Source organism: Tinamus guttatus, unplaced genomic scaffold (assembly GCF_059628265.1).
Source record: "Tinamus guttatus ecotype Peru unplaced genomic scaffold, ASM5962826v1 Tinamus_guttatus_pri_ptg000927l, whole genome shotgun sequence".
Taxonomy (NCBI): domain Eukaryota; kingdom Metazoa; phylum Chordata; class Aves; order Tinamiformes; family Tinamidae; genus Tinamus; species Tinamus guttatus.
In genome coordinates, this window is record NW_028289461.1 from 117,131 (window position 1) to 131,902 (window position 14,772).

General features: G+C 41.5%; 1 protein-coding gene across 2 annotated transcripts in view; it reads right to left on the reverse strand.

The window, feature by feature from the left end:
• STAG1 (STAG1 cohesin complex component) overlaps nt 1-14,772 on the reverse strand; it is a 126,778-nt gene that overhangs the window by 57,228 nt on the left and 54,778 nt on the right. For both annotated transcript variants that reach the window (XM_088538107.1, XM_088538105.1), the window contains 2 exons: nt 3,815-3,891; nt 69-273 (listed from right to left, as the gene is read on the reverse strand). In XM_088538107.1, coding sequence (XP_088394233.1) covers nt 69-273; nt 3,815-3,891 — 282 coding nt within the window. The remainder of the gene's footprint in view (nt 1-68; nt 274-3,814; nt 3,892-14,772) is intronic.

Consider the following 14,772-nt stretch of genomic DNA (forward strand, 5'->3'; position numbering starts at 1 on the left):
CTCAAGGTCATTTCAGGAGCAGTTAAACAGCAATATCTCTTGGAAATCCTCCGTGCTCAGCTACTTACCAGCTAATGTACTAGTGTGCCTGAAAGCCCGCACCTGGGAGTCTGACAAACCAGTGAGCAGAGAGATCACCGTGTCCATCATGTATTCGTCGTAAATGATGCTGTACTGGCACTGCCGAATGAGCACGCCGATGAACTCGCAGAAGTTGGATCGGAACTTCTTCCACTGGGGCCCAGGCATGGTGAGTGGATAATCACCGCTGTCCTGGAGAAAGAGAAAACAAAGACGGTAAGAATTTCAAGTCTCCCCATTTAACTTGTTACCACTTGCGTGCTGTGCTCTGCATAGTCCAGAATTGCACCCAGACTTAACTCTCCTCCTTGTGCTGGGCTAGGAAGGGGGACATGGAACAAGGAAGGAATATCTCAAGGTCTTCTAACGAAGGCCTGTGTGCTTGCACTCCCATCCTATGGTGATATTTGAACAAGTGGTTACCACAAACCTTGCTTTACTCATGTTACAACTGAGATCCTATCAGAAAGTTAAGATTGCTCCTTTCTGATTTTATAACTTACCCTTTTCCCAGTGGTTAAACTTGCTTTCTGACAGAAGCAATGGAAACTGCACTAGGGTTCCTATACTCCACGCAAGTTCATACCGCTGTTTCCAGTGGTCATTGCAAAGCTGCTGCAAACACATGAACTTTCAGTTCAATTAAGTGTAGCTCCTCTCCAAGGCTACTTTATCACAGTTCCTATCCCAAGCAATACTTCATTGCAGTGACACTGTGCTCTCATAATTAAAAAACATTTTTTTTTCCTTCCCCTCTCCAATGTAAAACACTGTCAACTCCCTGTCATCTGATTGTGAGAGAATTCCTCGAGAAGGGGGAAATTAGAGAAAAACTAGGGCCTAACGGAAGTTATGGCATTACAGAGGCTCGCTTGAGGTGAGAGACAGTTACCACTTCCAGGATAGTTGGTATGTGCGGACCCTACTTCTCCACAATTCCCTTGGCAACACAATCTGCCCTCCCAGCACACATTAATAAGAGTAAAGGAAGAGTGGAGCAGAATGGAGACCCTGTGGCCAAACTTTGTTGGCTTCCCGGCAGAGGGGATAATCTGATGGTGCCGTGCAGATGATGGTGAATGGAGGGTGGAGGGAAGACACCGCGGCCAAACTCTGTGGTACTCCCTGCAGAGGTGGCAGCCTGGTTGTACCACACAGCTGATGAGCCCCATAATGTGATTTCTGGTGCTGGGCCAGCAATGGAGGCAGATCAGTTCCTTCTGATGGACTTTGCTCAAACTTCTCTCATTCTAATCTCATTATAATACCAATACACAATCCCATCCCAGAAGTTACCCGTTTCCAAGGAATGACCACCCCTCACTGAGCACGCTCTCTGGATTTTTGATTAACTTGGGAGACTTTTTAAACCAATCAGTAATGAAAGTAAGTATGACTAGAGTCACTCAAGCTCTGTGTAAATGCGAAAGAAAATATATAAAAGGTCAACTAAGGAGGAACTGGGAAAAAGGAAGACGGAATTAGAAAGAAAGAAGAAGGAAGAAAGAAGGAAGAGGGGAGAGGGGAGACTTCATTGTAACCTCTGAATCAGCCGATGGGCTGAACTCCTTTCCTCTCCTCTGGTCAGGACACTGCCTGAGGAGACTCCTTGAGGTTGACAGCCCTCTCCCATCTTCTGGGTGAGGGATAATTGCGCATTTGTACATTAGAGATAGCTAAGAAGCCCACACTCTAGTACAGAATTTCCTGTACTGACATTCGAAACTTGTTCTCTAAATGTTGCATTTGAATGAATTGTGTGTGAATAAATTCATGAACTCGACTACTTGTTTCGAAGGCAATTGGACCTACAGTCAACTGTTCGTGAACCCGATTCTGCCACAGTTGGGCCCACAGCTGATCATACTGTCTGTGAACTCGATTCACAGAATCCCAGAGTGGTTGAGGTTGGAAGGGACCCCTAGCAATCTAGTCCAACCCCCTGCTCCAGCAGGGACACCAAAAGCAGGGGCATAGGGTGGCATCCAGGTGGGTTTGAAGATCTCCAGAGAAGGAGCCTCCACAGCCTCCCTGGGCAGCCTGTGCCAGGGCTCTGGCACCCTCACAAGAAAGAAGTTCTTCCTCACAATGAGGTGGAACTGCCTGGGGTTCAACTTACACCCGTTACCCCTTGTCCTAACACTGGCCACCACTGAGAAGAGCCTGGCCCCATCCTCCCTACATCCTCCCCTCAGGTACTTGCACATGTTGATCAAATCTCCTCTCAGCCTTCACTTCTCCAGGCTAACCAGGCCCAACTCGCTCAGTCTTTCCTCATACGATGGCTGCTCCAGTCCCCCTTCATAATCTTTGTTGCCCTGCGCTGGCCCCTCTCTAGCAGCTCCACGTCCCTCTTGTCATGGGGAGCCCAGAACTGCCCCCAATGCTCCAGGTGCCTCCCCAGAGCTGAGCAGAGGGGCAGGATCCCCTCCCTCGCCCGCTGGCAACGCTCCTGCTGCTGCAGCCAGGAGCCCATTGGCCTTCTTGGCCACCAGGGCACGTTGTTGCCTCATGGGGAACTTGGACTCCCAAATCCCTCTCCATGGAGCTGCTTTCCAGCAAGTCAACCCCTAATCTGTGCTGGTGCCTGGGGTTATTCCTGCCCAGGTGCAGGCCCTTGCACTTGTCCTTGTTGAACCTCAGGAGGTTCCTCTCTGCCCAAGTCTCCATCCTGTCCAGGTCCCTGTGAATGGCAGCGCAGCCCTCAGGAGTGTCGGCCACTCCACCCAGGTTGGTACCGCCCGCAAACTTGCTGAGGGTGCCCTCTGTGCCCTCGTCCAAGTCACTGATGAACAAGTTGAAGAGCACCAGGCCCTGGATTCACTGTTTTGAAGGCCATTGGACTTACAGCTTACAGACTGCGAATGTGGCGCTGCCAGAGTCGGGCCTATAGTTACCACAGGATTTGGTATCCCTATGAAGAGATGAGTCCAGCCGCCCCCAGCGCCTCTTACCTTTGAGGATCAGCTGGAGAGCAAGGGGATTCATCTCTTCCCAAATTTACCTTTCCCCCGCCCCCTCTCTCCATCAAACGGCAACACTGATTTGCAAGGCAGCTCCAGCCTCTGCAGGACTCCAACGTAGGGATGCTCTGTCCCGAGTCTCTCCCCATCACAAAACCTCTGTAGCATCAAGATCAATCCATTTGCGCATTTTTATTCTGTGTTTTGTGAAAAACAAGCAGTTCTGCTCTCTTGAGACTTACCCTATTGCACAGACTGAAACCATGTGAAGCCATGGAACTTAAGCGTAGAAGGGCTGTAATCAAATAACTTTTTAATCTAAGCTTCATCAAACACATTGCCCTGCAGCAAAACCTATCTAATTTAACTAAATCAGAGACATTCCAGTTCTACTCATATAAGGATTAGAGGCACAAAGGCAAATACTCTAATGTTAGAAAGGCAAAATTATAAGATACCTTAATGACCTTACAGTCTCACTCATTGCAATGGCTAAACGATGGCCAAACAACGGCTTTATCTTAATGAGCAATTTCTTTCTTCTTTTTTTGATCTTTGGGTGCGCAATTTGAGACAAACATGTGCTTAAAAAAAGAGAGAGAAATCGGTGCTCTTGACACCACTAAATGTATTTCCTAACACCCTGAGCTGCAGCTGTGAGTCCTGAGAACTTTTGCAAACCAAAGTGTTTCCCAGTTCACCCACCACATTTTTGTTAAGACATAAAAATAGAGATAAATATATATAAAAGCACTGTATATACACTATACCTCATCAAACTCTTCAGTCATTTTCCTTATGATTTCTGCATTTTGCATGTTCCTGAACATTTCAATCCTTACAGTACCTGCGATGTAACAAAAGAACAGAAGAAATGAGCAAAACTTGCTTTTGCTGGGTCAAAATATCAGTCTCAAAGTTTTACTGCTGCTAAACTTACAGCTCAATAATACAAATGAGAGAACAAACAAGAGCAATGATACTGAAGAAGAAAAAAAATGTTTAAAAAAGTTGAAAAAAAATGGGTTAAAAAAAAATCATTTGTCCTGTAAAGTGCTATGAGATTGGGTGGTACTAAAATTTTCAATCTTTTTTACTCTTTGCAGCCAAGCAGATGTGATGCAGAGGTAGCTGAAGAGGAGCACAGCACTCGTGCCGTGTCTGCGGTTACCAACTCTTCTCAATTTTGAGTGCAAAGCCCGATGAAGACCAGCCTTCCTCTTCGGCAGCAGTGCGAGTGCTGCTCCAGCTTCCCGATGGCGCTGGCCACCGCCGGCATCTCCGTGCGGAGCCACGGGAGGCCTGCACGGCCGATGGACACGGTGCCACACAGGGTACAGCAGCTCCTGCAGCAGAGACCTCGTGGTCTCCAAAACTGAGGGCTCCGAAGGGCTCCGATGAGATGAGAACCAGCCCAGGAGCAAGAGGACCAATTGCATTTATGACACATTTATGTTACAGATTATCCCATTCCCCAAATTTGCTGAACAGTGAAGGTGGCAGGATTAAAATTTCATTTTGAATTGGATGAGGATCCTAAAATGAACAGGTTGTAATGCAATAGCAGGAAATAAAAATTTGTGGTAACTTCATGCTAAATGTAATCAGTCCAAAGAAAGGAAATATTTTTACACCAAGTTACTGCCTGTTCAATTAAACATGATCTATCCTTCAACCATATGACACAAGCCAGCATAAAGTCAGCCCCTGCTTCATCTTCTTTTGCTAACTGAGACAAGGCAGAAAAATCCAGCAAACTGCAGAGCTCCAAATCTCTCCCCAGACTTACAAATATCACATGGAGAGGCATCGCTGCCGTTGGAAAATTACAACTGGATCAACGAGCCACCAGTTGGCTCCAAAATACAAACCAGAAGAGTAGAGCCTCAACAGCTAACAGTAGTAGTGAATTAATTCCTGTAAAAAGGTTAAACTAAGAGTTAGGTGTATTAAATATCATGGGAATGTTTTACTTCCTCTATTTTCTTCCTTCAAAATGAAGTGTTAGGAAGCTGAGCACTGCAAAACAAGTAAGCACAGATCACCAGATTTGTGTATCCTAACAGGAGTAGCGTTTTACAGCACTGCTTCAATTTTGATTTCTTCAATTGGTGATGCTTCTTCATGGGCAGCACTCACTTGTTATCTCTTTCATACCAGACTATCAATCAAATAATGGTGTCTGAAGTCTCTCCATGATGATTTCCGTACTTTTCATAAAGAATTAGTAGTGTGCTATATTAATATAAATCAGTGAACCCAGGAGAATACAATCATATGATACATGAAGATCTCTTAATCAGCTTTGACATCAGTTCTTGCTGTAGTTACATTTTATACCTTCCCCCAGTATTCAAGTTTTGTTTCTCCTCAGGGAAGCTGTGCTGTGTTGACCAGTTTGCAGCTATTCCTAGCGATCCTTCTCAGCTGCATTAAGAGCTTTTCCTCTCACTGCACGCTGTTATCACTTCTTTTCAATAGTAATATAACTCTCCCCGAATAAGTAGCCTTTGCTATGTTACTTTTTTCTATTCCCAATTCTAATTTTATTCAGATCCATTCATATCACCTATTAATAACTCTAAGTAGTGCTCACATTGTATGTAAGCACGTTACCATGTCAGAAAAAGTATAAAATCGCCCGTTAATTCATTTCATTCAAATCTCCTTCCTCCTCAGCACAGTTCTTTTCCAGCCCTTGATCCCATTTCAAATCCATGCAATTTCTTATACCCTTATTCCAAGGACTGTTGCTTATGCTCAGAGGGAACGTTTCCATACCATACTTAGGAGGTGACAGAGTTGAACAGCGCTAGGAAGTTCACAACCTTTGACGGTGATTGGTCTACAGGACTTCAACTGTCCACATACTAATCCACTAATTTTGAAAGTAACAGGCAGATTACTTGATGTTTACTTAAAAGCAGAGAGTTAACTCCTGCTCTGCTTTCTCAGCTTCAACAAATGCTTATCCACATAAGGACAAACTCACTGCCACTTACCATCCTCACAAGCCTTAGGATTGCAAAGCAATTCAAATTGGCAGGGACTCCTAAACGCCACTTGGTCCAAACCCTACCTAATGCAGAGCAAGCTAGATGTATATGGACATACATACAGGGACACAATCCAGGAGGAAAAGGCACTTGTCAAAGAGCACTAAAGGCAAGAAACGACCCCTCTGCCAGGCAGAGGTGGAGAGAAAGTTGATGGAGGGGTTCAAAAAGCTCAAACAACAAAGGCCAACATCTCGTGTTTCTCAGCAGAGAATAGCTCGGATTTGCTGAGGAGGATTCGAGAGCAGAATGAAGAGGGAGATAAATCTCCACGAGCTGATGCAAAGTGTTGCTTTTCTGGCATTCGAAGTGCTAAGCAGTGAGAAGAGCGCTCAGAGACCAATCGTAATGAGTAAAGAAGGAAATACAGGAGGGAATGAAGAGCTTAAACAGAGAAAAGCAAGCTAATTAATACAAAGATGGGGACTCAAGGGAAAAATTAATTAAATACCACAAGAAGAACAAGAAGAAAAAAGACAGAGGGACATGGAAAGCAAGGAATCTCTCATTTGGAAAAGGGCTTAAATCCTTACTTACAGTCTCCTCTGAGATTGCTTTGGACCCCTCTTCCTTAAAAATATTAACATCAGAATTAGTTGAAACTGTATGTTTTACTCAAACTAAAACCAGTGTAGCAACTACATCTAGTACCACCAAGTCAGTAATGCAATTCTTGGTAATTTTTAAGGTTTCTCATTGCCCCCTCTCTCGCACCATCAGTTGAAGCCTGGCAATCTAACACCCGAATGTCTTTACCATAACATGCTACTTCTACCATTACCAGCTGTAGTGCTGAACTTTCTGCAGTCCCTGTTTTTTTTTTCCCTTAACTGTGTTCTCAGTTATAACTTCATGTCAATACAGATTGTCCAGTAATTACTTTGTTGTCCTTCCTACCAGAAATTTTCTTGGAAACCTAGAATAAAAAACATTTAATGTTATGATACAGATTAACAACTTGATAAGAGCAATCAAAAACTGAGTTATGTTTTTAATTTATGGCTCTGTTCAGCAGTATATTCTGGCTGTACCATTCTGCAGCAGCTCAAAGCAGCCCCAAAACACATTCACCTGAGGGGTTTACTGTGATGTTGGCTGCCGAAGTAGAGCAACACCCCCGAGGTGTCTTCTCTGTCTGCTCCCGCTTCCCTACCTCATCTGCGCAGACGTGTACTTACAAAACACATTCTTTTCTTGTACTTTTGCAATCCGTAATTTCCTCCTTTCTCCCTCCATGTGAACTCCCAAGAGTACTTCCTCATCCTTTATTCCTCTGCTACCCAAGAGTATGAAACAGGTGTTTCAGTTTGCCTTTCTCTCCGGGTTTTGCCTGTTAATGAGATCCTGGGCACGTCATAAAATTATAGGCTGCTAAAAACAGAAAGAAATGAATATTATTTTCTCATTGTCAAGTGCCATCTTATATTGTCCTCGGGAGATCACAGTCTCAATTTCCTAAAGTTTAAATGCCTTTTTCAAAGCGGTGCAAAGTCTTTGCTCCCAGGACGAAGGGAGTTTTGCCCAGCACCACCAGGCAGAGGTACCAGCACGGAGTGACGAATGCAGGTCCGAAGAGCAGCCCGTTGCCCAGTCGTCCCTCTGGGCACATGGGCCACTTTATAAAAACATTTTTTTTAAAATATTCCCCCGAAGGAAAACTAAGGGATATCCACCTGTGCATTCACCTATGCGGGTTAAACCTAGATCTAAGCCCTGCAGTTTATTGGAAACTTTTTTCAAATCTTCACAGCTTGGATATCAAACGCGCTCTGTAACACTGCCCTCAGTTTTATAAGTTACCAAGGTCAGAGCCAAGCCATAGCAAGTGAGCGCAATTACTATTAATACTCTATACTACAATAAATATATTGTACTATTAATATGCTGTACTATACTAATTGTATTACTCAAACAAATGGTTGAGATCAGTTAACTTGCTCACTTTGAATGTGTCAAAATTCTTCCCTCCTGCTCCAACCTTTAGTTATATATTTATTTTTCCATTATTAAATGCCTCTGCAATCACTGAGCTCAGTTTATTAAACTTCCATTCGTGCACAAAAGGGCTAAGTCGAAACTAATTCCAGCTTTAGTTTTAAACCATTATTAAGGAGATAAGAGGAAGAATTTTGGCATAGTTACAAAGAAATCACTGACCAGAGTTTCCTGGACAAGGAGAGCGGTGATGTACCACATTAGAGCACCTGACCCTTCTCCTGGGCCATCCCTTCCTTCTCAGGACCAAGAGGTTCACACCCCGCAGCTACAGCCACGCTCCGGGAACACCTCGCAAACCACCGAGCCCATCACCGCCTCTCATCCCAAACTGCCTAGGGGCTTTGGATGCAAATATCCCAGAAAACCGACACTCTGCAAGGCAGCCAGGGAGGATACAGGGCAATGGTGATCAACTAGTCAGTGAAAGTTTATTCCTTTCTTTTGGTAGCTGTTCGAGCACATTTCTGCCTTTACACCATGGTAGAACTTCCTCTCACACATTTTAAGTTCTAATCTTCTTAATAAGGCTTGAGCAGAATGACTTTCCCTTGTTACTCCAACCTCACATTAATGACTGCAGTAAACCCGAACACTGTGTTTTAAGTTATTGCAAACGATGATGCTCTGGCTGTAATGGTTTGCTGCCAGAGCAGATGATGCCTGGAAACCCAGCAGACATCTCCTGAGAAATTACTCAAAGGCGAAGTGGCTTCCTGACTCCCAGGGGTCCAGCCCTTTAGGCAATCAGGCAAACTGATTCACCCAGGACCCAACGCACTGATCCTGAGCCCAAATATCACTCGTTCTGATCTGAAAACTCCCAGCACGCCTCTTGCTGAACGCAAATACGGGAAAGGAGGCAACGTGCAGGTACAGGCCGTGGACATCAGTCTTCTCCTGCCACGGATCTGACCCTGGCAGTACACTTAGATGTCAAAACTATCAGTTAAAAGGGGACAGGTACCATGGGCAGACGATATAAATACAGAATACAATTTAGCAGTACTGGAGTGAGAGCAGCATTGTGTCTGCTTCTCCAGGAGCCCCTATTCTTTCATACATTTTATATATAACTTTTTTGACACCTCAGCTGCTCCTTTTCTCTCTTTGTGCAGAAACAAGGATGTTGCCCTGCTTAAGTAATCCCCACCTTTCCCTCTTCAAAAGCAATTACTAAAGTGCATAACAGCATTACACATAGAGTAAATCTATGCCCTCCTTGACACAAAAGACAAAGAATCACCACTACAGGATCTCCCTAGGGACCAAACCACTTCTGGAATTTAATTCCTATCCTGAAAGCAGTCTGACTCAACCTTCAGCATAGCTTGTACAAAAGACACGAGAGGAGGCCACTTATAACCACGCTACTTGTAATATAGCAAGAAACTGCTAAGATCTATTTGTATTTGATTGCTTTTTATAGTTACTTCCTATCTAGAGCCAAGATAAAGACATAAACCCAAATAAGGGCATAATTTGCTAGAAAACTAGAGCACTGCTGCCAAAAACATCAATCTGATGTTTTTTCTTACCTGCTTAGTACAGATGTGGCCCCTAGTCGCAAACACAGAATACAGAAAATAATCTGAGCCAAAAATAACAACCAAACTGATGTGAATCTGGCCAGTAAGACAGGAACTACTCTGAAGCATTAACACCAAGAGGTATTTCTTGGAAAGAAAAAAATGCAGCAGCATTAGAGCATCACCTTAGAGAGGCTTCTCAAGCTTCGAAGCCACAAGAACAGCAGCGTTTTCCAGATCAATACGTGCATAGTTAAATGAAGCAGAAAATAACTAGCACTATTTAAACGCCTTACACCATTTATCTCCACTGAGCAGTGTTAAAAATAATTTTACTAGCTGTGAATTTACTAAGTAGCTCACACGAGTAGAGTGCAGACCTTATTCTGCAGGTACAGGAACGCTTTCCTTTTCAGCAGGGACTTGAACCGTTATGCAGGGCTTGCAGTGCAGAATTTGCTCTCAACACCATCATCTCAAAGGTGATTTGTCTTTCTACACATTGCACATTTGGCTGCTCTGAACCATTCCGGCACCAGAACATTTTCTCAATTAATTGAATACATTTACTTTAAATTATTTGAAAGTCCAAGTTAATTTACATTCATAAATTCATTATTAATTAGATTTGAAACAGCTTATCTTTGTTCTGCTGCCATACCAGGTATACGAATCACTGAATATATTCAGGTAGAAATAATTTTTTTTAAAATGGATGGTTAAAATTACTATCAGTAGTTTTACATGGGAACAAAAGTACAAATATCATCCAAAGCACGCAGAGAGAAAGGAAACTTTTTGATTTGAAAATTAGTCACGCTAAGAAAAGAAAGCCTTCGTTTTGAAAACTTCAGTAAAACTTCTCCATATGTGCATTTTCACGCACACAAATGTCACACATAACCACGTCACTTGTCAAGTTGATGATGTTCATGTCAACTTGACCTTGTTCATGTCACTCTAACCTTAACCTGTCTTCACTTAAGGAACTGAAAATGCTTCTGTGAAAATTGGATTTATCTTCTCTTATTTTCTCTCCTTTATATGTCATTTTCACTTTGAATTCTCTAAGCTTTTGCTTCAAGATAAATATATTCTGAAGAGTCTCTCAAAGCTCAGACTCAAAACATACAAAGTTCAGATCTGGTTCATCTGCACCAAGCATGAAACCAAAATTAAAATGAAGTCATTTCCACCTCTCAATCTTACTTTTCCATTTTTAAATGTGGTTAACAGCACGCTTTTAGTTGCCTTGTATATATGTTTATCTGCATATTATGTACACAAAACATTGCATAAATCCTTGACATTCTTGTAACTGGAATCATGCATAATTAACATTAAGTTTTTCTTTAAACATGTCTTAGTCCTTTTTCTGCAACTTTTCCCTCCATATTCATACACTAAAAAAGGTTTTTACTGAGAAAATTGTGGGAACATGTACTTTATACCCATAGTAAAACGTAGGCTTCAATGTAATGAATAATGAATTTTCTAATTTGCTCCAAATACTGAATACGTTTCTAATATCGATTTCTTAATAATGCATAAAACGGCAGAAATAAAGCTATAAAGCTTTCTAACATATGCCAAAGCCAGCAGTATTTCTCACTAAAAATTTGCAGTTACTTATGAAAGGACCATTGGTAGGGAATGAAGTTTATCAAGCGCCCTCCTTTTCATCCTCAGTAATATCCATCTGTAGAGTCATATTACACCATGTATCACAAAAGACAACTATGTGAAAATAACCAACTAGGAAAAGACTGATTTTTTAAACCAAAATATTACTTAATTTACAATGTTATTAAACTATTAAAATATTATTCCAAGTAAATAATCCTATTTCCTGGCTAATCTGCATTCTGAAATCCCGTGCGACAGCAAGGAAAGCAGATGTTTGGTTCAGGTCTTTTCCCAAGTCCTGGAATAGCCACTTTCTTCCAAGCCGTTCCCAAGCCCTTACAAGCTCAGCGGACTGTCCAGGAAAAACAAGGGCCATGTATGTGTTTGGTGGGCGAGAGCTGCAAAACGGCCTTTCCCTGCAAATCCAGGATATCACTCAGGATTCTGCACATGTGCTGCTGCAGACCCAAACTGCATTCCTGGCAGGCAAGCAAGGAGGCAGTTATAACACCTATTTTATGGATTATGAATACAGAACACAATAAATAACTATTACTAATAGACATGCCGTGTTTTTTTTTTTTTTTCCAGGACTCTTTTTCCAGGTAGAAATATTCTAATACTGGACCCCAAGTCTGTTGTCTTTCCAAGGTGCTACCTAATGCAAGGGCCTCCCTTCAGAGGAAGGAATGCATTTTGAAAAGGGCAGGAAAACGTAAGTTGCTGAACTTATCAGTCCTGGTTAACTATTCTTCAGCCACAAAAATACCACATAACATCACGGAGAAAGATTGTTGCTGCTCCTTGGAAAAAATTATAGCAAGATAAAGGTGAATCTCTAAGAAACTATTTTCACTTCTTTGTATTTAAAATCAGCAAAGACAATGTGGACAGGACAAACAGGCAAGTTAGCTGAAAGATGGTGACTGTATCCTAGTCTGAACACAGTTCTTGGAATCAGACACTTTTGGTAGCTCAAGTGGGACAAACTTTGTATTTTTATCAAATGTCCCCTTGAAAATCTAGAAAGCTTATCAAAGTCACACTAAAAATAAATTTATCGCGTTCTAGTAGATATTACTGTATGAAGCAGAATACATTATGAAAAATGTAATTGACTGAAGAGCTTTTCAGAGGAGTTGACAAAGGACAGACAGATACTTGAATATTTGGTTAATATTTATTCAGTTTTAATCGCACAGATCTTATAACTTAGTCTGAAAAATACATTAATTTTACAATTCTTAATATTAACCATTTATATAACATGCCTGTTGATTCATATTTACAGGAGATCACTCTTCAGTTCAGAAAAAGCCTCCTCTAGTTTCAAGTAGAGATAAGAGCTTCATTCAAGCACATGCACTGTCCAAGAGATTGTCCTCAATATATAAAGCCAATGTTTCTCTAAACGGAAATATTAATTTTGTTAGGATCAATCCTATTGCTAAATAAATCTAAAACTATTAAGTTTTCTTCCTAAATGGTTCCTAACTGAAGTTATGAAACATAAACACCCCCTTCACCCACTTAAAAATTTGAAAGAAATGTCAAACCAAGTGTATTTATTTACATATCAAATACTTCTAAAACCGTAGATGCAGCAAATGCAGTGTCACTTTTAATGTTCCCCAAAGAACCTCCTCACAGGTTGTTGCTCCTCTCTTCTTTCCACCAGGTAACGACCACAAAATTATATTTACTAGAGGCAGTTATATACACTAAGGGCAAGTCTTTAGTTCCAACACTGTGAAAGAAGGCTGAAGAATTTGAAGTCAATTACGATGGAGCAAACGGAGAACAAGAATTTGAAGGAAGTTGATGCCACAAGGAGCTGTTGTTCATCAGAAATGGAAACAAACAAGAATATTAAGAACATCTTTTTAGACGAGGAAAAATGTCCTACAATAGACCACATATTCCTCTTGTGAAAAAGGAATCTTTGGTCCTGTCCTCCCAAAATATGGAAAACGCCCAGATTACCATACTTTCTTTTCACTCAGGATAACTGATGATGCATTTTACCCTCGGAGGGCTACCGGCATAGTCTGCTCTCTTATGATAAGGCCTTTACTGCTTCTAGACAAGAGGTTTGTTCCTGGAAATGGAGAAAAAGCTACTGCAAAAATCTGACACAAGATAAAGCTGAACTCTGGGGAAAATGCCATTTTTACATTCCTTCTATCATAGCTGTTTGGGAGCAGAAGGTCACTAACGTAAGCTCAGCAGAAAGATATTCCCCAGGGACAAGCAGAGTACTGAAAATGGATAGAAAAATCACTATAAGAAAAAAAAAAAAAAACATTAAGTGACACTCAAAGCACTGCTGCCTCCCTGCCAATACAGGAAGGTCTTCCCGGGAAGCAAGTGCTCCAGCAGCAGCATATGGAGAGCAGTGGCATTCAGCCCACATCAGTCAGTGACAAAATGTTTTAAAAAATATGAATCTTTGGAGATCACAAGACTGCTGCTTTCTCTAACAAGCAGGAAGACAAGGCGGGAGAAATGAGCAGTAGGGAAAAAGATGTATTTAGGCCATGCCCTCACCAAAAACCTGCATCCACAAGAATATAGAGATACGTCTGCAGATCCTTTTTGGTTTAATGCAGCCCAAGTTGTTAAAAGGAAGATTTTATTATATATACTTTTAGGAGAGTGCTTAAAAAAGCAAATGGAATAAACCTACTTTCATGTAAGGTGCCAAACAAATCTGAAAAATCTGAACAGACATTGACACAGAGTGGCTACCTAACCCCCAAGCCTGAGGCCCTTTGCGAAATGCTTCCACAGCTTCAGTCTTTCCACAAAGTTAGTTTTTTAACTTACGCTACAAAAAAGAGTTTGCTGAAGGTGCTTAGGGCTCATAATCCCTTTTCTCTGACACTTTAACTGAACTTGGGAAAGAAAGAAAAGGAATTTCAACTTAGATCAGATGACGCTCTAAAGGTGCATTCCCTTGTCGGTTATAAAATGAAATAAAGCATTTCTGAATTGCAGGTTATTTTTGATTCTACTAGGGCAGATTACAGGAAGCATCAAAAAAAATGAATAGTTCAGTACGGAGTAAAAAGTACAAGAGCTCTGTCCTTCCTAATTTTCAATGTTGAGTTAAAAACCAGGAGAAAGACACACATGGAAAATTCATTAAAAGAGAATGGTAGAAAGATCACCCCATGCGTGGTAACATGAGACTGATAAAATACGGTGAAAAAAAGTTGGTTGCTTGCTGCTGACTTGATAAAGTAATAAAGAAATAAGATTGGGGCTTCTTTCGAAAGGTATCTTCTTTCTTCCTAATCTGAAGGCAACTGAGTCTTGACTCCCTCCTCCGGTTTGAAAGAATCTCATTTTCCTAGACAGAAAGAAAAAATAGCAAAGTTAAAGCACAGCTACACCTATTAGTTCTTGTAACAAAAAAAAAAATGAAAAAAAGGAGAAATTGGAGTAGGCTTACCTTGATTAATAAATCTTTTGTCTCCTTTTGCTGATAAGAAGAGTATCTCTGCAAGGATTTGTACACTT